The 23077-nt window shown below is 40.0% G+C and overlaps 1 protein-coding gene across 3 annotated transcripts in view; it reads right to left on the bottom strand.

The window, feature by feature from the left end:
* The window catches only part of LOC104859919 (beta-adrenergic receptor kinase 2), a 135117-nt gene that overhangs the window by 42448 nt on the left and 69592 nt on the right, over positions 1-23077 (bottom strand). For 2 of the 3 annotated variants that reach the window (XR_004515246.1, XM_033758745.1), the window contains 5 exons: positions 13071-13172; positions 11333-11407; positions 7228-7289; positions 3466-3517; positions 1060-1151 (listed from right to left, as the gene is read on the bottom strand). Coding sequence is in view for 2 of the 3 variants with exons in the window: in XM_033758745.1 (XP_033614636.1) it covers positions 1060-1151; positions 3466-3517; positions 7228-7289; positions 11333-11407; positions 13071-13172 (383 nt within the window). In the remaining variant the exon portion in view is untranslated. Of the gene's footprint in view, positions 1-1059; positions 1152-3465; positions 3518-7227; positions 7290-11332; positions 11408-13070; positions 13173-16223; positions 16311-23077 lie in introns of those variants that run through there. The other variant, XM_033758746.1, reaches the window with a different exon arrangement.

Genomic DNA, 23077 nt, shown 5'->3' with positions numbered 1-23077 from the left:
TGGAATAGAAAGTCAACCTGCTGTGGCTGGTATGACTCCAAGACCCTCGCCCTGGATGAAGACCACTCTGTCTTAGGACCCCAGGCTTCAACTTAGTGACAGGCCTCTGTTCACCTTAAACAGAGCCCCAAGGCAGTAACACAATTAGTGAAGGACAATTTCAGTCTCCAAACATTGGCAGCTACAGAACCTGCCTACTGTGTGGACTGTACAGGGAATGAATGTAGCTGAAGGCAGGCCCCAAATGAGGGCACCCCAAGGACTTCTTGATGATTCAATTGTCTTATAAACCACACTTCAAATACCACTCTATCTCGCCCACTGCTTCAAAATGCCTGTCACTTAAACACAGTTGTATTCTGGGTCTATCAAGTCATGTTTCTATTTTCTTGCCTTCAGGAGTATATTCATTTTCAATTAAAAAAGAGCAATTTTCTCCATGCTTAGGAACCCTGCCCAGAAGGCCCTGTGGCACTTAACGCAGTCAAAGTATCTGTGTCCTCAATATCCTTCCCTCAGACTCTCACAGGTAAAGGTTTTGAGAGGGATGGAGCCCCAGGCTCACTGCCACTGTCAGACAAGGAGGCCCCTCCTCCAGCACCCAAACTATTAGCACTGACTTCTCCTGAAATGCAGGTTACCCCAAAATGCCTACACTTAACCACAGAGGTTGGTCTTTGTTTAGCAAAGAATGTGTCTCTTATGCAAAGCAAAGAATTCCTCAGAGCACGATCTGACTGGAAGGCAAACACCACAGGTTTCCAGCTGTTAGGAATTGTTCCTTGCTCATCTCTGGGCCCCTGCTTTACCCCCAGAGCCTAAGCAAAGGTGGGCACTCCACACAGGGTCACTGTCAACTCCCATGGATCCTGACAAGAGGTTCAGGCTTATTGTTCTCATTCACATTGCTTAACAGCATACAGCCTATTTCTTTCTGTGATCAATTCTTTCCAGAGAAAGATCACGGACTTCCATATTTCTGCACAAGGATTTTCTATGGGTGCAAACATAAAATTATGTTAAAAGTTCTGGTAAAACACATAGAGATAGAAGGCTTACATTTTTCCAGTGTCTGCTTTCCTGCAACCATATACTTCGCCAAATCCTCCTCGTCCAATAATCCTGTGTACACTGAAATCGTTCATGGTCAACTGTGAAATCAAAGTGAAAAAATGACAACATGAAATCACATAAAGTTATATCACTTCAAAGATTTGTTTTCAAGAAAAATACATGTAGCAATTTGGATTTGGGCACTGACACCTTCTACAACTGATTGCTGAAGCTGCAAGATGTAACACACAAAGATGGTTAAGATGGCCGGTGACCTCCTCTGCACAGTACAAGGACACAAGGCACACCATAGAGGCAAATGGGAAGAGGATGGAATGGGAACAAAGTCAGCTGGCTGGCTTTTCCACTCATGTGAATCTTAGACTGCAATACCCTAAAGACTAATATGTGTGGAATTTCTGGTCAAGATAAGAAGTAACTTCAGCCATGCCGAAAGTTTGGGAAGAATTCAACAGTTCCAGGAACTCTCAGGGTAGAAAGATGAGAGCCTTGGTCAAGTGCATCTGTATCTTCAGGACAATGGCTGGCTGATCAGAAAGCCCAACTGATGGCAGCCATGTGAATTTCCTACTGATAACATCAGCAGAGAGAGAGGACTTGTGCTGGGCATGTGAGCATGAAACAACACCAAATGTGAGAAAAGAAAATAAAGAGGCTTTATTCATCAGCACTTTCCTTTTTTCAGCAATCACTTGTTCAGTAATGTTCCAGTACATAAGTAGTTTTCATAGCATCAGAAGGCACAAAGGTAGATAGTGAATCTGACATTCATGGCAAGAGGCCATCAGACAGTCACAAATGTCTGTCTCCTGCTGATGTATCCTGGCAAATTCAGGGTTAAGACTCCAAGGCTTCCCCACACAGCACTTGAAGCATCACAGGCCTTCATCTTGTCACTTGGTCTGAGAGGGCTTTGAGCTAAAATAAGGAAGCTAATCCACTCTTCTGTAGCAGGTTTTTTTAGGACATGGCAGTAAGATGCATGAGAAGGATCTACTAGCAGAGATTTTAGGATACGCTCAGGAGTGGAATGCGAGTGCTCAGAGAAACAAGATGCATTATACATTGGAACTGGGAATACATAGATATATGTGTGTGTGTTTTCTTAAAGCAGTGGAAAAGCCTGGGAAAAGATGGCCTACCCTTCAGAAGTGTATTAGCCCATTTTACAGATAAGAGTAGGTTTTTTAAAAATAGGTAATTTAAACACTCTTTGGGCTCACTTAACCTGCTCCTTTATTTTGGATCAGGCTCCTGCTCCTTACTTTTTAATTAAGTCAATTTATGGGCTTTTAGTATTCTTTTTCCCCCCCACTATTATTCTTGAGGAATTTGGGTATGATGGGTATGGTAGGGAAAGAGTCTAAATTTAACCAAAGGAATGCATATATGGGATCACCTTGGGTAACTCTGGCTGACTCCTGGACATTAGAGTCTTCTTAAAAGTACAATTTCTTTTACTTATGATTTCCTTGTCTCCTTTTTACCTAGCTTTTATTTATTCTATCCTACCACAATATCAGCTTGCTTTGGCTTCCAGTCTATACAGCTAATGCTTAGAGTCTGCAAGGACCTGAGGTCTGCTCACCGATCCACAAGAGATGCTAGGGATTTTTAAAATGTGAGTTATAGTCTCTTACTTCTAAGTCTTGCTTGGAAATATGATGGAAAAGGAGGTTTAAACAATTCCTCTTCCAACAGTACCATTTCAAGTGTAAATGAAAAGAAGAAGGGAAGGGAGTAGGAAGGGAGGGAGAAAGGAAAGTCAATGGATCTGATCCATCCTTTAGTCCAGATGCAAGCCTGAGAGGGAGCTAGGAGAAGGGTCAGAGGGGCTGCAGTAGGAAAGTGCAGTCTAAGGGGAAGTAAAGCAGAAGGACTGCCGCTGAAAACTGAAAGATGAAACCCCAGGAAACATGTGCTAGAAAGCAGCCTGCGTTTGAAGACTGCTTTTGTCATTCTCAAAGTAATAAAAACAGAGAAAACCTTGTTCTACTAAAAAATGTCATTGTTTTTATGATTACATCCAATATTTGTTATCATACCTGATAATGTGAAAAAGAAGAGACTTGTTAAGAATACAAAAGACAAGGACATGGAAGTTGCATTAAGGTATGTATTTCGACTACTACTTCTGTGAAAGGGTCAATCAGTGCTTAAAATAGCCTTTCTTAGGAAAATAAGCGCACTCATCCATCACTGTGAAAATAAAGTTAAAACTCTTAACTGTCTGTCAGTGACCAAGGGAGGAGGGGTTCTGAATACACAGAACTGAACAGAGGATGTGTTTAGACCCTGTACCCTTGGGAAGTATGCTCCAGAATATTTCCTCATGAGGTTAAGCCGAGGAATTTTTAATTTAAGAAAGGAAAAATAAAAAGATATACTCACATGAATATTTAATTCTACATTTTTCCACTGACAAAATCTAGTGAACTTGTCACTAAAAGAGAATACAAATAATTACTGAGAAGTATCAAATTAAATGGACATGTAAAACAATGTTATAAGAGAAACTAGAACTGCATTACTTGTGTTGGTTCTCAAACAAGGCAATTTATCTCCAGCACTGTTTCACAAAACATTCACCAACAATCATTGCTTTATTTTACAAATCAAATGAAAGGTTCAAGTCTCTCCCTTAATTACCATAACTATGCTGACATTTCTATCTGACTTAGTATTATCCAACAGGGAGATAACACAAGTCACATATATAATTTAATAATATACTTCAAGGACTCGATGGATAAAAAAAGATTACTTTGACATGTAATCAGTATGAATTTATCAACAGGATATTCTACATTCTTATTTATACAGAAGACCTTCGAAATCTGATGTATCTTTTGCAGTTACAGTGCATTTGAATTTTGACTCATCTCATTTCAAGTGCTCAGAATCTTGGGTGGCTAGTAGCTATCACACTGGGCAGTGCAGCTCTAAATGGTGAAAAAAATTAATGTTCACAAATAATTTTAAGAGTAGCAAGCACTAAAAAACTGTGCCTACCATGTGTTAGGTAGGGCACATATGCTCCTTTTAACAGTTCTATTTTTTTTGGTACTGGGTTTTGAACTCAAATCCTTACACTTCCAAGGCAGGCAGCAGAATCACTAAGCTGAATCCCTGGCCCTACTTTCAACAGTTCTAAGGACAGGTACTATTGGGATTCCACCTTAGCAGAGAAGATTAAAGCAGCTAAATACCAAATGGCTTGGCCAAGGTCACATGGTAGGAGAGTGGGTGGAGCCCATGTGAACCCAGATGAACAGGATCCAGACATCTTAATCAAAATTTAGCACTGCCTCTCAAAGATATAAAGAGCATGGGAGAGAATCTCTCAGATTAGAATCCTAAAATTCAGTGTCACACACCCTGACATGCTTCTTCAGTCTTCTCAATTGTTCAGCAAGTGACTGCTTCAACAACAAAAATAACTATCAATATTTACTTAATAAATACATTATTTTCATTACTTTTTAACTAATGAGCAACATATCTGTAAATTAATTAGTAAATAGCTGTTCAGAATAAATGCATACTATTGGGGATGACAGCACAGATCAGTGCTAAGGCACTTGACTATGATATGGAAGGGCCTGAGTCTAATCCTGCGCATTGTATTTAAAAAAAGAGAGAGAGAGAGCAAGGAAGGAAAGGAGGGAGAGATAGGTAGAAGGCAGGAGGGGAAAGAAAAGATGGAAGGAAAAAAATGAGTCCTAAACTGAATTCTCCTTGAAAGCACAGACTATTCTTGGTGAAAACTGGATCTTATCTAGCCTTAGCTTGATTCCTTACAAAGACACAGGATCCAGTGCCCTTAGAATGAAAAAAGAAAACAAGGGGAAAAGGAAGAGAGGAAGGACAGAAGGAATATCTACGAAGTGCACGTTACAGGTATTAACATGAGTGTAAGAGAATGCCACAGAACACCCAACTACCACAATTCCCTATGGGTTTTATTTAATAGGACTTTAAAAAATAAAGATCCTTTACAAATACTTTTAATGCTAACAAGATGATTAAAACTCAAAACCAGAAGAATTCTTCGTAATCAGATAGTAACTTTTTCAGTGACTCCAAAGAGTATTTCATTAATTTTCCTAATATCGCTATGAGCTTAGTAAATTACCATTATCTTTTGAGAGACCCCGTTTTCCAGCATGTACCTGCAGAAGGACCAGCCATCGGGGTGTTCCCATATTTATAAATCCATAACCAGCCCCAGAACTTCCCTTGGACTCAGGGGCTCATGTACACTCCTTCTTCACAGATCCTGGCACTCAGAGCTGGTGCAACGAACAGTGACTTGGCACTCTTTACAGGTAGCCTGAAGTTTAGCAGACCGGGAAGAGAGGGGCAAGGGCACATTAGCCCACCAGGTATGGATTTGCTGTAACGAGTTCCTCGCTTGTGCGCTGGGTGTCAGGGTCTAGCCCTGTCTGCCTCTGGGTGATGTGACTATGCAATATTCTTGATCACCACTGGGGCAGAAGGAGCCTTGATGAAGAGCACAGGTTGTTGGTAGCCACAGCCTCTGCAGAGGCCTCAAAGATCAGTCAAAGACCCCAAAATGCCTGGACGCAGTGTGGGTGGCAGCCTGTTTGAACTGTGATGCTCACTCAGTGTCTGTGCTGCACAGCACCAGAAGCTTGCTGCTCGAGCAACAGGCTCACAGGCCTCCACACAGAGCCAGCCCCCTGGGAGTTTAGTCCTGGTCACTGTGCAGGCCTCTGCAGGAGATGGCAGCTAGACCCCCGCACTGCTGGGTTCTTCCCCTTTACTGCCAGACTGCAGGGTGGCCGCCAGGGGGCAGTCACCTGAACTTGGAGCCCAACCCACCAGGTCCCACGATGCTTGATCGAGGACCTGTGCTTTCCAAAACCAAAACTCGTGACTTGACAGGGAATTTCTATTTCTAATTTGAGAATGCATCAACAGAAAAAGAACTGAAAGGTGTAAGGATTAACAGAATGATTTTTAAAACAACTTATATAAAACTGTAAATGCTTCAAAACATGTGGAGTGCATGCTTCCTGAAATGCAGGTAATTTCCCTCGAATTCCCTGGAACAGGTGATGGCTAACTTGGGGAAAGAAAAAGCTATGCCAGCTCTGGGTCGGCAGAAGGATGTACTTTGGAGTTAGACCACATCCAGGGAAGACTTGCCTCCAGCTTTGGATTACCAGCCCATCTTTCCCATCTCCCAAGGGTCCACTGAATACAAAGGTGACTGAAGAGGTGAGCAAGCTCAGATTTGAGGAGCACCGGGAATGGAGGTGGAAGCCCAGCCCAGAGCCAGCAGTCCTTCCCTCGGCCTCACTGTTGTGCCTTCTGGCAGAGTTTCTGCTGTGGCTCAGAAGAATATAATCACTTGTATGTACATTCCTTTCCCAAAGTATTGACTCCACTCCAAGGTAAAATTATCTCTTGAACTCCAACAGAATCACAACACAGTTTCTAATTGCTTTAACTCTTTGAGTACATGAGAAGAAAACTACAGAAAAGCAGTGTTGCTCTTTAAGTATAATTACTGAGCAGCTGTACACAGCTCCAGCCATGAGACATGATCGGTGTGTCAACCATCTAGAAATGATCCTTGTTTAGGGTGAGAAGGGTCAGTGTGAAGGCAGACTAGGCTGTAGGAAGTCTAATTCCCACAGTGCGCCATGAGAAGCATGACCCACGAAAGAACTGATGGGTTGGTATCTGAACATCACATGAGACAAATGTTTCTACAGGTACTACTGGCAAACTGCAGAATATTAGAACACAAACATGCTCTCTGGGTTGAGTAGCCCACAGGAACATAATTCTTAGGTATTTTAATAGTGCATACAATTATAAACACACTGTAGCCTATGCCCTTAAATTCCATTAGTACATGAAGCATGGAGTTTGGGCTTGTCTACCTTTGGGAGATATGCCATCACAATCCAAAGAAATAAATCTGATAAATTACACTTTAAAAGATACTTTAAAAACTGAAGTTCCCCTGTCTATTTAAATTTTAGATCAGTTGAAGCTAAAGAACTGAAGGCCAAAGGGATATGAAGCTACACAAACTCTAAATTTATAAAGTATAGAGCAAAGGCTGACACATAAGTCTTGGCAATATGTATACATGTATATATGCACAAAGTTGCATACCTTTCCATAAACTTTTGGAAAATGCTTCCTCGGAGACTTTCACAAATTTCTTCTATGTATGGCTGGAAAGGATGGAAAAGAAGTCACACATTGTAAACACGATATATTAAAATGAAAGGTACAAACAAGTGAGAATCAGCCCAGGTGAGGTTCATGGTGATGCAGTCCCACTGCACCATGTCCCTGTCCCTCTTGGTGGCTGTCCAGTTTTCACTAAGAGATTCACTACCAGGACTATTTATTTCATAGCTGTCTCCAATACTGGTCCCACGAAGACAGGGGCAGGTCTGCATAGTAAGTCACTGCATCCTTGCTGCCTGGTACAGCTCCTGGCAAGTCACAGACCCTTCCTAAATGACAAGGGCCAGCTTCGTGAGTGTGCAACTCTGAAGATCCTGGCGTTGTGTTTAATGTTCCTCTATCCCCATCTCAAATTCTTAATAAGTTCTGAAAAGGGACCCCGTGTTTTCATTTTGTACTGGGCCCTGTGAGTCATAAACTACTAAAAGCATTAGTGATCTGTGTTCATGTCGAGTTTTAATGACGAAAAGCAAATAATTCCATAGTTATCTTAACTAGCTATCTTACTCACTGACTTCTTACCTCTTAAAAGTAGAGCTAAAGGTAATCAGGAAGGAGAGTTAATTCCACTCAGTTAATCCCACGTTCAGAATAGGAGGCTTTGGGACTGTGGGCAGGTGCAGCCCCAAAATCTCTGAGCAAGTTCATGGCTAATGGGGTTGAAGCCAGAGGCTCGTGGTTCGTGTGTACAATGCCTTCGCTTTAGAGCAACTACAATCTACTAAAGTTCTGTGCTGCTTTATCCATTACCAAATAAGCAGTGTAAACTGCTTCAGGTGAGCAATTTTAAATCAGATACAATAAAATTATCAAGTGCGGTACTCTTTTACAGTTCAACTGAGAGCCAAACAAGATCTTTCTGGAAAACATCTCAATGACCCAAATTGTTAAACAATTCAAAATTTAATACTTTTGGTGACTTTATGGATTGTCCTGAATGTTTACAAAAGAGCAACCAATCCTGGCGTGGTCCGGAGTGCTAAGGGGAGAAGTCTGCAGAAGCCAGGAGGACCAGACCCCTGGGAATCTCATTTCCTGCTGAAGAAAGAAGACTGCACTGGCAAGGGGTATTCCCTGGGGACATGCCGACCTCTACCCCACCTTCCCCAGGGCTACTGCTGTCTGGAGAAGGCTCGGGACTGGTCCCTGAAGCCATGTGGAATTAGCTTCCTCCTTGATAAAAGGGGAGTCGAACTCTCTGAGGTAATCTCCAGCTCTGAATCACTAGGACTCCATGGCAGCACACCATGTCCATCTTAGCCATGTCCTCTGCAAGACTCAAAAGGTTATGTGGACTTCAAGATACAAAGCAGATCAAGCGTTTAAAGATCTATAAAAAGGCTAAATTTTATATATCAGACTTTCTTTTATAAAAACAATTATATCAATTAATATTTTTCTTTTCCATTTTGTCAAACAACCCACATTCTCTGCTAAAGAGTAAAAAGACAGTAGTCTCTAGGAATTCTTAACCGCTCATGGACTGCACTGCTTCAGCAGAAGGAACAACTAACACACCCAGGGAGCACAGCAGAAGCCAGAAGTGGCAGTGGGACGATGAACACCTGCTCCTCTCTCTGGTGCTCTGTACTCTTAATCTGTAAAAGGAAAAGCCAGGAACACTGGCACATGCCTGGAAACCCAAGCCCTCTGTGAGGCCGAGGAAGGAGGATCATAAAGTCAAGCCCAGCCTGGCAATCTGGCAACTTAGTGAGACTTTGTCTCAATCGATTTTTTATAAAGGGCTGGGGATGTAGCCAGCTCAGTGAGAAGGTCCGGGATTTAATGCGCAGTAGCACAAAAAGAGGAGGCAGAGGCAGATAAGCTGGATCTCATTTGGAAGGCTACCTTAAGACTTAAAGTGAGAATGTCTCATGTTTAGCCATCCAAACACCAGCCCCAACCTTTCCTAGCCCCCACTACCAAAAGTACCTATGCAAACACCTACCTCTCAAGTTGAGCTTGCAAACAAAATGAATTTCATAAAAATCTTTTATTTACTTGGGGAGCATTTTTATTACTACAAATTTCAACTTTATTGGTTGATGTACCTCTATAAACAGGACAATCAAACATAAAATGTTTATTCATATTTTATCACTATGCTCCTCTGTTACATGTTAAATTACACTAACACATTCACTTTAATGAATTTAGTATCTTTTTTTCTTTTGAAATAGAACAGTACCCATTCTCTTATCAAATTGTACCAGAATACTATTTTCATTCATCTTTTAAGGAAAAAACAAATTGGTAGGGTTTTTAAAAGACATCTAAATAAACAGCTTCTAAATGAATGTTCCTTGAGGGTATGCGAAGAATTTTAGTGCCATTTGTATCTCACCTGGAAAAATCCTGTTTCAATGTTATTTATGCTATAGGGAAAGTGAACATGTGAATAAAACCCCATGTGCTGCGGTTTGGATATGGGTTGAACGTGTCCCCCAAAGACTCACGCGTTGGGGGTTTGGCTGAACATGTGGCAGTGTGAGGGGCCTTTAGGAGGTGGAGCCTCATGGGGAATGATTAGGTCACCACAGGTGCTGCCCCCAGATGGGACGATGGAGTTCTTTGGAACTATGGTTAATTCTCATGAAAGGTTGTTGCTATAAAAACAAGCCTGGTTCCTCCTTTATCTCTGTGGCTTCCTGTATCTCCAGATGAACTCTCCCTCCAGCACATGCTCCTACCATGCCACCATGCCACCATTGTGTGAGACACTCAAAGGAACATTCTGATCTTAGATTTTCAGCCTCCAAATTGTCTAGTTAAATTGGCCTTTATTTATTTACGAAATACAATGCAAAACTGACTAACACACCATAAACTACAAGGAACAGTTTAGCAGCGTTAGATGTGATTGACTATAGGACTATTGGCACACCGCAGCAAAGTCAGGTGAAAAATGAAATTCTGATGTAGAAATATGGAGACAACAAAAAGCAAATATTCACACTGTACTTTTTCACTGCAAGATATCCAATAACAGCTAACATTTGGGCAGCATTCTGCCCAGTGCAAAGCAGCCCCCCATGTACCTTCCTCGTGGAATCTCAGAACCCCCTCTGAAGGTGAGGTCCTGATAGCTGCACTCCACAGGTGAGAACATGCAGTCAGAAAGCTGCAGCAGAAACACAGGTTGGGCCAGCTCATTTCAGAGATCAAGATTAGAACCCACTGGGCTCTACAGACAGGTTTTACATATTATGAAAAGTCCATCTAGTTATTTTGACAGAAGGGTAGTATCTGACTTGTTACTGTCCAAATGTTCTAAGAGCTAAATTGGTATTTTCTCTGTAAAGTGGTCAACTTTATTTTGCACAAACATTATCATAAGACATCAAATAAAAAATCAACTAAAAAAATCAACTGACTGCAAATGACTGAATAATCTAAGACAAGAATAAATTAATCATTTTCATTTATGAACATCATTGCAGTACTCAATGGCACTCTTTCACTTCTTAGAAACAGAAAAAGTACAAGATTTATGGAGAATTTGTCATTGTAAACACTACCGCTCCTTTACAGAAAAAGGGATGCAAAAGGCTTTGATGAGGCGAATCCATCTGACCTCAACAACAGCAAATGCATAGGCTTATTAGTTGTACATTTAGCTAAGTCTTGTTATCTAAATCTGTACAACTGTATTATACTCATATCTCTGAAGGATAGTCACTGCAAGTACCAACACCCTGACATTACAAAATAAATCTTGTAAATTCTGTTCATCACAGGTATTAAAATGTCAAATGAGAAAAAGCTGTCTTCTCCAATGTCTTATCTTGATTTCTAGCCCATAACATTACTAGAAAACTCCAGTACCTCTCCTCAGGCAATTCTGCAGGGCCTGTTGGAAAAGGTGCACATTTCAACAGAAGGCAAACAGCAAGCTTCAGCTGTTCCTGTGAGAACAGTCTTACAAAGCAATTCTTCTAGTATATTTGTGCACAAAGAAAGAATGACACCGAATTCCAGTGGTAAGAAAATTTTTTGTGTTTATTTTAAGATAATTTTATCTTACCTGAAAAAGAGTTGCTGTCACTTGTTTCCTGGACAGGTGACTTTGCACATGCTCTACAGCTTGCTGTGAGAATGGCTTTCAAAAATCAAAGACATGTTTTTTAAATAATTGCAAATGTAAGAAACCTCTCTACACAGTACAATATAATAAAAGATAACTCAATACAACAATTACTAAATGGTAACCTATGTATAACCTATGGTATAACCTACAATAACCTAGGGTAATTATATTAGCACACATACCTTAAGATCTGTGGTCTATCTGTAGAGAATTCAAACATGTTTATCCCCTGGATGTCTGGAGTTCTCAGACATGTGCCCAGAATGACAGCGGCACAATGGGGCCTATCTGACATATCTAATCCCAAAGGAGGTTGACGTTACTGTGGTGATAAACAGTAAAGAACCCTACCAGCACCTAATGCACACATTCCTTCACTGGTTGATAAAAGTTCTAAAAATACAAAATGTCTTCTATAACAAAAAAATGAATGCACAAGCCATGCACCTAAGAATTAAATGGCAGGTTTACAAAGCCAAGCCACAGTGCTGAAAAGTTTTGGATTCAAGAAAGTCTCGCTGCAGCCGTGGCAGAATGGATCTTCCAGAGATGTGAATTACAACTTCAAACTGTATCCTCTGTACTCATGCACGGTAAAAGCAGCTTTAAATACTACATCACGTTGCCAAAACTCCCCTCGTTGCTGCGAACATCTAGCCTTCTTTAAGGGCTGAGTCCTTCCCAGCATGGCAGGGAGAACCTGGAACCAACAATTAGTTCCACCTTAGAAATTATTTCTGTGCAAGCAATGTGGGTCAAAAGAACAGCGAAACAATGAAGCTACCAGAGGTGTAATCTTCAGCCACAGTTACACAAGCAGCAGTAAGAACTGTAGCAAACACCAAGAGCAGAAGCACTAGAGTGCATCACTTCTGTGACCGTTTTGCCATGATGAAATGCTGTGCTCTAGTGTCATCCCATGAAAAAGCCAATGGCCACGTGGGGCTACTGAGCACCTGAGTTACATGTGGCTCATGAGGAACCAAGGAAGTATATTTGTAACCTCATCTGATTTAATTAATTCAAACAAATTCAAATAGCCACAGTGGCTAATGGCTACTGTACTGGACATAGTAGGCCAGGACTGTCAGTCCATTTCTGTGAAATATAGTGTTACTTTACAGATTTTTACATGGTAAATTTACATGACTAATTATTCTACTACTTGGTGGTGAAATAATTTCCTAAGAACTCAGTTTAACTAACAGCCAAATTATACTATTTATCTGATTTACAAGGAAAACAATTATTTCAACCATTATTTAACTATTCATGAACAAGATTAATATATTACAGTCCTTATTAATTCAAAGAAAGTATTTAAGATTTACATTTATAATATTTAATTAACTTGTTAAAGCATAACTAAATTAAAATAATAAAACAACTTCCCTCAGAAAGTTAGAATTGAGATTTTTTTCTTCAGTGGATCCAAGCTATTTCATCAGTTTTTTGCAGTGAAATTATCAGTGTGTGAAATACACTAAATGACCATGATGAAAGAGATACTGTGTATCATAAGGAAACAACTGACAAAATAAGAAATCGGTTCTGCCCTAGATATACATTTTAAAAATTTTAAACACCTTCCTACTGTTTTAGGTTTATTCTGGAAATGCTGAAAGCAGTATCATCGTTATCACACAAAAATAACAGAACCAGAGGTAACATTTACATGTGAACAAGAGAGAAGCTCCTTCATGATGTAGGCATCATAAATCTGCCGACTTCTACGCAGACGATCTTCCTCATTGTCAAGCTTCTCATATTCCTTTATCTGGATTTTAGAGAGTCATCACTGTTAGGGTATGTCTTCCTGAAAACTTATGTTATTTAGAGACATCACTAACCCAGGCATAAAACCACTTCCACATAAGATAAAGCAAATTACCGACCCAGTGATTCCACAGGAAATGACTATTTTTAATGTTGGAATAATGTTGTTATGATTTAAATTTAACTAGAAACATACAAAGGGGCTTTTCATCTATGATCAGCCTCATCACTAAAATGTTCCAACACATAACATTAGGAAACAAATTCTACCATGGTTACAATTATCTTACAATACACCAGCCATGTGCCTTTCATCTTTGCCAGTTCTCTTCCTCAGAGCACAAATAATTTAAATTTGGCTGTAATTCAGTTCTGAGTTATGATGGTGTTTGTTCTCACTCAGTTACAGTGTTCCAAAACAGGAGAAAAAAATAGGATTCCTGCAAAGTGATTTCTAAAAATCAGCTAAAGTAAATAAATATTTTAGAAAGGAATTAACACATAGATAAAAGAATTGAGTTTTCAATACAGGTGCAGTGGTGCATGCCTATAATCCCAAAGCTCTGAGAATAGTTTAAACCCAGCCTGGGCACTTTAGTGATTCAGCAAGACTGTCTCAGAAACAAAAATAAATCAGAGCTGAGGATATAGATCAAAGGGAAGGCTCACGGTTCAATACCCAGTAACACACACACACACAAGCACGCATGCATGCACGCACACATACATGCACACCGCACACAAATACTGGTTTTTCAGCACTATAGAAGTATTAACAGGAGGGGTGGAAGAGAAGGAAGGGAAATGCAGAAAAAAATAAGAACCAAGATAGATTATGTAAAGGTACAAATTTCCTATGATGAATGCCATTATATCGTATACCTAAAATGTACGAATAAAATTAATTTAAAAACTATTAACATAGAGGTTATTTCTAATGCTATATTTCAAATACTTTATTAGTTAACCTGGTTGGTATTAAGAGAGGTTAAATATAAAATGTGTTATAGAAATATTTGTCTTATATGGAAATGGTCCCAATTGTTTTAACTTGGTAATAGAATGTCTTAGATCAGAAAATTGTCCCATTTATCTATATAAATGCTTTTAATACAAAAGACCAAAAAAAGTAAATGAAATATGGAGCACAAAGGAAGACGACAGCAGATCTCCAACATACTGACATTGCCACATATGACTTACTTTCTGAAAACAATGTTTCTAACATTCAGTAATTCATCACATAGACTTTCATAATACCTGAGAGCCTTTCACTCTGGGATAATAAGAGGTGGGGCTGACTAGTACAGGAGACAGTACAAACTAAATATAAATAAGTTAACTTTTCAATTATAAAGCGAATTTGATAGCTTTGAATCAAAACTAATAAATTCTATAAGAACTCCTACAATAGATAAGAGTTCAGGGATGATGGGACGAGGAGTACAGGGATGTGAAATACTGAGGGCCCATATATGGTTCACACACTGGGAAATGACTGGGATTATCCTATATATTCTGAAAGAGCCTTATCCCCACTGTGGCAAGGTGATGGCTGGAATGCATGCTTGAATTACTGCTAGGGTTTAGAATGGAGTCCTTTGGAACAGACAGTAAAGCCCAACATAAAGGCAGGGAGCCTGGTGTGGGCTAATACCCACTCAAGAAAAAGAGCTTGAGTGCAGCATCAATCCAGCAGTACTAGTGTCAGCAAAAGCCAGAGCTGCCCCATCCCAAGTCAACTCAGCAAAACAGGTACCCAGAGGTGAGCACTATGCTCTGCCCTGAGGAGCAGCTATGCCAATGAAGGAGGCTGCAAAATTAACTTTAGGATAGAGACTAGAACTCCTGACTCTCCATTAGGTCAGAGCAACTCTTGAGGCCAAAGATTACTTGTAGTTAACAGGAAAATAACTTGCCAAGTATGAGGACATGCTCTAAGACACCCTAAGGTTAGCACCACTCCTCACCCTGCCTCTTTGATGTCTACAGGCCCAGAAATTAGCCACTCCGGTAAATAAGTAATCTCTCAGACCTATGCAAGCAGGCAGGATATCAATGACCTGTCCCTTCGAGACCCTAAGGAGGTGTGGTTCACTGATGAAAGTAACTTTGTCCAAGAACATTCACAGGCAGGTTATGCAGTTGTCAGTCTACAACAAGCCATTGAGGCCAAGTTCATCCAGGGACCTCTGCTCAAAAGGCAGATCTCATAGCTCTTACTCAAGCATTGACATTAGGCTATATATCTATACCAGTGGTGGCAAAGCTACCCATCATTGATCTATATGGACTCCAAATATGCCTTTCTGGTACTACAAGTCCGTGCAGCAATCTGGAAAGAAGAAGCTTACTGACTAACAAGCAATCATTTATAAATAAAACACCAAGAGGGAATTCTACAACTGCTAGAGGCTGTCTATCTTCTCAAGCAGTTTGCAGTCATGTATTGTAAGGGTTCATAAAGAAACAGGTCTGAAATGTCCTTGGGAAATCAAAAGGCAGATAGGGAGGCAAGAAGGGCAGCCCTATAGCCTTTTAAGACCCTAGCCCTATTCCCAGTTTTTGAGGACCTATTTGGTCCTTCTTCAAGGAATGCAGTGACAAGCTATAAAAAGCCTACATGGGAAATAGTCACTAGAATTTTCACAGGACTAAGAAGAAAGCTATTCTTCAGACCCTCTGGAAGACTCTAGGCTCCTCTTTAGAAAGTAAGACTCTAGTACTACTCATTGTGGAGATAAGTACACTCACTAATGACCCTAATTCACTATAACTTAGACGGGCACCTATATTGAGTCTCCATTTTTTAATCAGACCCATTATGTGGGTAATCTTGTAAGGTGAGGCTCTCAGGTTCTTGATAATTTATCTAACCTCCCTCTTTGCCATACTTTGTCCTCCATAAGAAGTATACAAATCTGCTTCTCATATTTGGGCTAATAGCACAGTTTCTTTCTCCCATCAAACAGGCAGCTCAATGGTCACTAATGCTTTTCTCATTGTCTTCTGACAGGGTTTTTCCTTTGACCCACCAAGCAAGCCACAGTACCTCAAGGGAGTTGGAGAGCACATGATCCCCAGTGGGTAGGAAGAAGCTGGAAGACAGAGGACTCCATTCCCTCAGCACTCCATAAAGAATCACGTGTCCCTCAGAGGGAAATGAGATATGTGTCCCTCAGAGGGAAATGAGACAGGAGATTAGGGCAAGGCAAAGCTGGCTAGGGAAGTATGCATGACCTGTTAATTATAAGATTCCAGAACACACATGCAGAACAGTTCCCCAAACCCTGCACACAGATTTCTTATGAAAACCTGAGCAGGTGTTCTACAGGATATCCCAGACCTGATGTCAGCCTGAGGTGTGGGACACCTCAGGACAGTTGCTATTGAGTTTTTACAACTGTGTTCTCTATCCATGGTGGCCCATCCTCAAGCTTTAGGGCTTACTTCTTTTCTTGCTTTTACTCACTCTGAAGAGCCTATTTCTTTTCCTAGTTTTAATGAAACTGAAAGAAAGAAAAAAGAAAGAGACTAGATTATCTCTGGCTGAAAGTCAGCATTCTTTTTATTTTTGGTTTTTTCAGATAGAGTCCCAGGCTTATCTTGAACTTGAGGCAATTCTCCTGCCTCAGGCTCTTGAGTGCTGGGATTATAGGAATGCACCAACATGCCTGGCTAGCATTCATTTTCTACTATCACTAAGATCATCAACTAAAGAACATCTAGCCAACTATCAAGAAGTCAGAAATAGAACATCCTTATTGCAACACATATACAGCCCAAGCCACCTCAGATTCTGGCAGTTAGGTTTACCAGGCACCTGAGCAGGCATGTGGGGTCCACAACTATAGGACCGGAATGCTGTATCAGTAATGAACAGTCACTGATTGTGTTGTCCCTTTGCCTCTGGTGAGCCACAGCCCACAGCTGACCCTGTTGCAGCCTATGTACCCACAACCCTGAGGGCAACACCTTCAGTCCACAGCTGCTGGAGGCTCTACTTTCTCACCACCCACCAATAAGGTGGGAGAATAAAGTCACCCAGAGCCTCTGCTGGACCTATCTCCAGTTACCCGCCTTTGCACTTTGCTCCACTGATTCCTGATTGGCAATGAACTCAGCTGTCTGCTCCCACCATCCATGCACCCTGCTCCTCTGACTCCTGAGATCACATTCCTCGGGCACTGCCCCCACGCCTCCTTGTTGGTCGGTCTCCACCGTAGGTAGTCCTTCCTCCCCTGCTTGACCTCTGAATATCAAAGTGTCTCAGAGTACCCTGCTAGACAGCCCTTTGTCATAGCCATACTCTCCCTGGATAAAGCTCTTTAATCCTGTGGTTTCAAATACCAATTACATTTTGAGGACTCAAACTGCTACCCATGAGCTCCAGATTTCAAATATCCAACCATGTATTTGACATTTTCAGTTGAATATATAGAAAGTATATGAAATTTAACATATCTAAATGAAACCTTTGATTTCCACATCCTCCTACTTTACTGTAGTTATCGTACACACACTCCTCCCCCAGCAGTCATCTTTGAGTGAAAACCATTCTTCCTTTTGCATAAATCCAAAGTGAATGATCCTACTCTTTTGCCTGCACTCCAGCCATCACTGCCCACTACATTCAATTAATCAACAAATCATGTTGCATTATATTTCAAAGAAAGCACAAATCCAGGCTCTGCAAACGGCAAGAACTAACTAGCTCGAACCAGAACGATTATCCACACAGTAAGCAGTCCTGAACATACAGGAGATGCAACTGTACATGGGTGCTGGAATGTGACCACAGGTACAAAGACAGTTTCAAAAACAGTCACAGAAAGGAACCTCCAAAGTTCCATAGCAAATTCTGTTGAAATCTCTGGTGGACCAGGGTGATTACAGGAGCATGGTAGACCCTAGCAGCCCAGGAAAAGCTGAAGGACTGGAGAAGGCATAGCAACTGCCCATTTGGAGAAGATCAGCCTGGGTGTGGGTGAGCCAGGTTAGCTGGCTGTTAAAACAAAAACACTACTCCCTCCAAAGGAGGATAACCAGAGTTAGAGTTCTTCACCTGCCCATCACCATGTTCAAGGTACAATCTAATACTATACTACCCAGAAAAAAACAAACAGTGGATCCCACATTCAAGAAAGCAGAGGATCTGAAAATACATCCAAGACATACAAATACTGGAGTTATTAGATGTCAACTTTAAAGCAGCTATTTAAATTGGACATAAAACAAAAGACCTAACAGAAAACATTCACATAATAAAGAAAAAGACAGGAAAAAAATAGAAGAAAAAAATAACAATTACAAAAAGAACCAAATGAAAATTTCAGAAGTAAAAATATAGCATCTAAAATAAAATATTCAATGGACAACAGTAGGCCAGATGGGCCAAAAGAGTTAACAAACCTGAAGATAGATCCATAGAAATTATATGATCTGAAGAAGAGAAAGAAAAAAACATTGGAGGAAAAATTGAATGAGCAACCAGGGAAATATATTCAAAGATTAAGTATACATTTTGGAGTCCCACAGGAAGTAAAACAAGATGTCTTGAGAAATAATCATCCTAATTTTCCTAAATTTGGTGAAATTTATAGGTTGAAAATATGTTGAAACTCAGCAAACCCTACAAAAGATAAATACAGTGGACTCTTGAGTTATGACCGGCCTGACATATGAACAACCTGGGTTATGATCAGAATTTTAGTTTTAACTTATGACCAAAGTCTTGAGTTATGAACCAAATGCTTCCAGATGGTCTCAGATATAGATACAGATTTAACCCTTGAAGAGTTCTGGAAGGAACATGACAGCATCCTTTCCTGTGTGGGGTCAATTAAGAAATCCTGGGTCAATGTCTGACACTGAGATCTGCTCATATACAGGAGAGAGACTTTGAAGGCTGTGTAGAGGAAACTGAGCCTTCAGTTGATTAACGTGAGTTACAGCCAGCCCTCAGGAATGAACTGAATTTGTAAGTCAAATGTTCACTGTATTATATCTAAGATTCCTTCACTAAAAAGCAGAAACTGTCAGCAAGGCAGGGTGGTTCATGCCTGTAATCCCACAACTCTGGGAAGTTGAAGCAGGAGGATTGCAAGTTCAAGCAAAGCCTGGACAACTTAATGAGACCATTTTCAAAAATAAAAAAGGGCTAGCAAATGCAGCTTAGGATGGAAGTCTGGGTTGGTTCAACCCCCAGTACTAAAAAAATAAGACAGAAGTTATCGAATGAAGGAAAAAATAATCAAGCCTTTTCCGTATCTATCTAAAATAAACCATTTACATATAAGGGATTGAAAGTAGATAGATGAGGAAAACACACCATAAAAACAGTAACCACGAGAAGACTCACATGGCTAGATTTACAGAATCCAGTGAAGCTGACTGCAACAGACTATTACCAGAGATAAAACAAAAATAAAGAGGGACAATTCATACAGAGAGACATAACAATCAGAAACATGTATGCAACTGCTCATGGGGCTCCAAAGTATGTGGCCAAAAAAAGAAAAAGACAAAATAAAAAAGGTAGTAGCCAAGAGTTGGAGACTTTAACTGCCTTTTCTCCTCAACTGACAGGCCAACAGAATCTTCTAAAAACAACCAGAAATTAAAGAAGAATCCACTACAGTGATGAAAGCAAGGGACCAAAGGAGAATCACTGAGAACTTCAATGTTCCGGGGCTGTGTCCATTGAGAGAATTGTATATGAGCCCCAAGGACAGATGGCATCTTCCAAAGAACAGAAGGCAAGCTGCCGAGGAGCAGGGAGCACCCCCCAAGGCAGATACTTGATAAGACTGGTCCACCATGGGCCAAGTCAGAAAAGAGGCGAGAAGAGGTGCGAAGGAGTCACAAAGAGAAACACCAGTGCCTGACGTTCAGACAAATGCAAACCAACAGCAGTCACCAGCATGCTCATGAAAAGTATGTAAGAAGCTCCCACACAGATGGCCCATCTGCTCTACCCTGTAGAAGTTATCTGCTATGGGAGATTTTTCGGCATTTGACAAGGTGACTTAGTATGTGCTGAAATTGAAGAGGTGAAGCTTTTAGGAACACAGAAAAGAAAAAAAAAATGTTTGACAGATCAAGCTGTGATACTTCTCAAGATAAAACACCTGATTATGATTCAGATGCAGGTAATAAGGTTAACTTTATACTGAGAAACATCTTTCTGGATTCACATTACTTTTTTACAGGATGCCAAATGTACATCATAATTTTTAATAACTTTTTTTTTTGAACCAGGGATTGAACTTGGGACCTTGTGCTTGCAAGGCAGGTGCTGGAAGCACTGAGCTAAATCCCTGGCCCTGTACATCATAATTTGACCACTCTGAAAATATATTAATATAATTATTAAAGTATGGAAAAATATGACATTTCATATTTCTCTGAAAAACTGTAAAGAAGGGAATTATTCCTCAATTTTCAAATGTGCAAAGACTACAGGCATAACTATGCTACATTTTCTTTGTATCATTTAAAGGATGTAGAGCAAAAATACATCATGTTTGTTAATAACAGCATATGTCATTTATTAAAAACCTTAAAAAATTTCCTAATTTCTATTCTAATTCCTCCTTTGACCTATAAGTATTTCAAGGTTTATTCAAATCTGGCACATAAGGATTTATTTGAGCTTAATTTTACTGTGGTCAGAAAAGATCATCTGAACAATTTAAATCTTGGAATTTGTTAAGTTTCTAGAGGAATCAACACATGAACTATTTAAAAAAATATTCTGCACATAATTCAAAGTATGTCAAATCTACTTTTGTTGGGTATAGTTTCTATGTATGCCAATTAGTTTATTCATCACTTTATTAAGAGCTTCTCTGTATTTACTGAAGACTTGGGGTTTTAAACTCTTGAAGGGAGTATGTTAATATTTCTGACTAGAGCTGTGGATTTGTTTTGTATCTGCCTATTTTTGCATTATATACTTTGAAGCTGTGTTATTTGTAACATACAGACTTAAAATTGGGAGAGCTGTTGGATCAACCCCTTTATCATTAAGAATATCTCTATTTCAAAGTAGCATAACCAGGTAGTTCATCTGATTATGTGGATACAGTCTGTATATCACAGCATATATCACCTATCCTTCCTTTTCGTTCCTACAAATGGTACATGATAGGGCTTCATTTCTTAATCCAGTCTGAAAACCTCAGTCTTTTACTCTGGAGTGTTTAGTCCACTGGCATTAAACGTAACTAGATTTAAGCTACCATCTTACTCTGTTTTGTTTTCAATTTGACCTACCAACTTCTATTCCTTTATTACCTCTTCTTGATTAATCACATAGTTTTTAATCCTACTTTTCTCTTTCAACTTATTAGATATACTGATTACTACTCCAACCAATAATCCTAGAACATTAAAATATTTTACCTTTATGAGTCCTCTTTTTTACAAGTGTCATGCACTTTGGTGCTACATACACTATACACTAGAAACAATGTGCTACTGTTGTGTATTGTCATTATTCACTTTATTTCACATACAGATTCACCCATGTTCCTCATCCTTCCCTCCTGCATCTCCATCAGGATCTACTTCTTGTCTGCCTGAAGCATCTCCCTGCACCTCAGCTGCATTACTTGGTAATACAGGTAAATTACTGACAAATTCTCTCATTTAAAAAAAATTATTTGGTTTTTGTTGCTGTTGTCAGTTTTTTGTTTTGTCTGAACATCTCCATTTCTCTTCCACTTTTAAAGGAAAATTTGGGAATGGCATTCTAGGCTGGAAGATTTTTCTTTTGGAACTTAAAGATGACCGTTTCATTGCCTGCCCCCACAATCATTTCTCTTCAGTATCACAGTCAGTCTAACTGCCACCTCTTTAAAAGTAAGTAATGTGGCTCCCTTGGCACCCCTTCAGATGTTCTCTACCCTAAGTTTCTTCAGTCCTATACTGATGTGCAAAGACATGTGTCCTCTGTATTCACTCTGTCTAGTGATGAAATTAGGAACGGATTCTAAGCTTTTTGAATCTATAAGTATCTGTCACCATTTTGTAAAACTGTCTCTTCAAATACTGCTTCTGCCCTATTCTCTCTTTTGTCTTTCTAGAACTCCAATTTTACATGTGTTAGGCCTTTAATTACGCCTTGTATATCTTTCATATTCTAATCTGTTTCTTTTTCTATTCGTTTCTCTCTGTGTTTCGGTCTGAGACTATCTACTGGCCCACTTTCCTAAATATTGTCTTATCTTGTATTGTACCTTACTGCATTAAATCTAACAATGCATTAAGTTCTGACTTCAATTCTGTTCAAATTCAACTCTTCATAAGTTCAAATTATGCTGAGATCTATTTTCCCATCTTTTACTGAACATATTATTTGTGCTTATTTTAAAGTACTTGAAATTACTTCCAGCACCCCACTCCTCTGAAAGGTCTTCTTCTATCACCTTGCTTAGGAGTCAGATTTATAGCAAGTCTGGTAATTTTCTCCTATTGTTACCTTATACCCACAGAGAAAACATAGCAGGCTCTCTTTATTTTGTGTTTGGGCAGGAGGGAAGGAGACTCATCACCCAGTACAAAGTTGAGCCAGTCTGGGGCTGGGTTGTCATTATTTTGTAGGCCTCAGCCTACATCACAATCCTCTGTGGAGCACAGTGAGAGATCTCTGTCTCCCCAGCACTAGATTCAGTTCTTCTCTGGAGAAGTTTCCATCTTAGCTATTTGTCCGCCCATCCCACTAAGCTTTGGACCTTGGCATGTGTCTTGGGAACGAAACTAACCACCTGTCTGGGATCCCTCCAGTCCTGTTTCTTTGACTGATTGACCAATTGAGCAGTACTGGGGACTGAACCCAGGGGTCTTTGCACTGAGCCACACCCTCCCACTTTTTTGTTTTGTATTTTTAATTTTGTGAGAGGG

Source organism: Fukomys damarensis, unplaced genomic scaffold (genome assembly GCF_012274545.1).
Source record: "Fukomys damarensis isolate Sample0158 unplaced genomic scaffold, DMR_v1.0_HiC HiC_scaffold_34, whole genome shotgun sequence".
In the NCBI taxonomy this organism is placed as follows: domain Eukaryota; kingdom Metazoa; phylum Chordata; class Mammalia; order Rodentia; family Bathyergidae; genus Fukomys; species Fukomys damarensis.
This window is presented reverse-complemented; position numbering and strand designations above follow the sequence as displayed.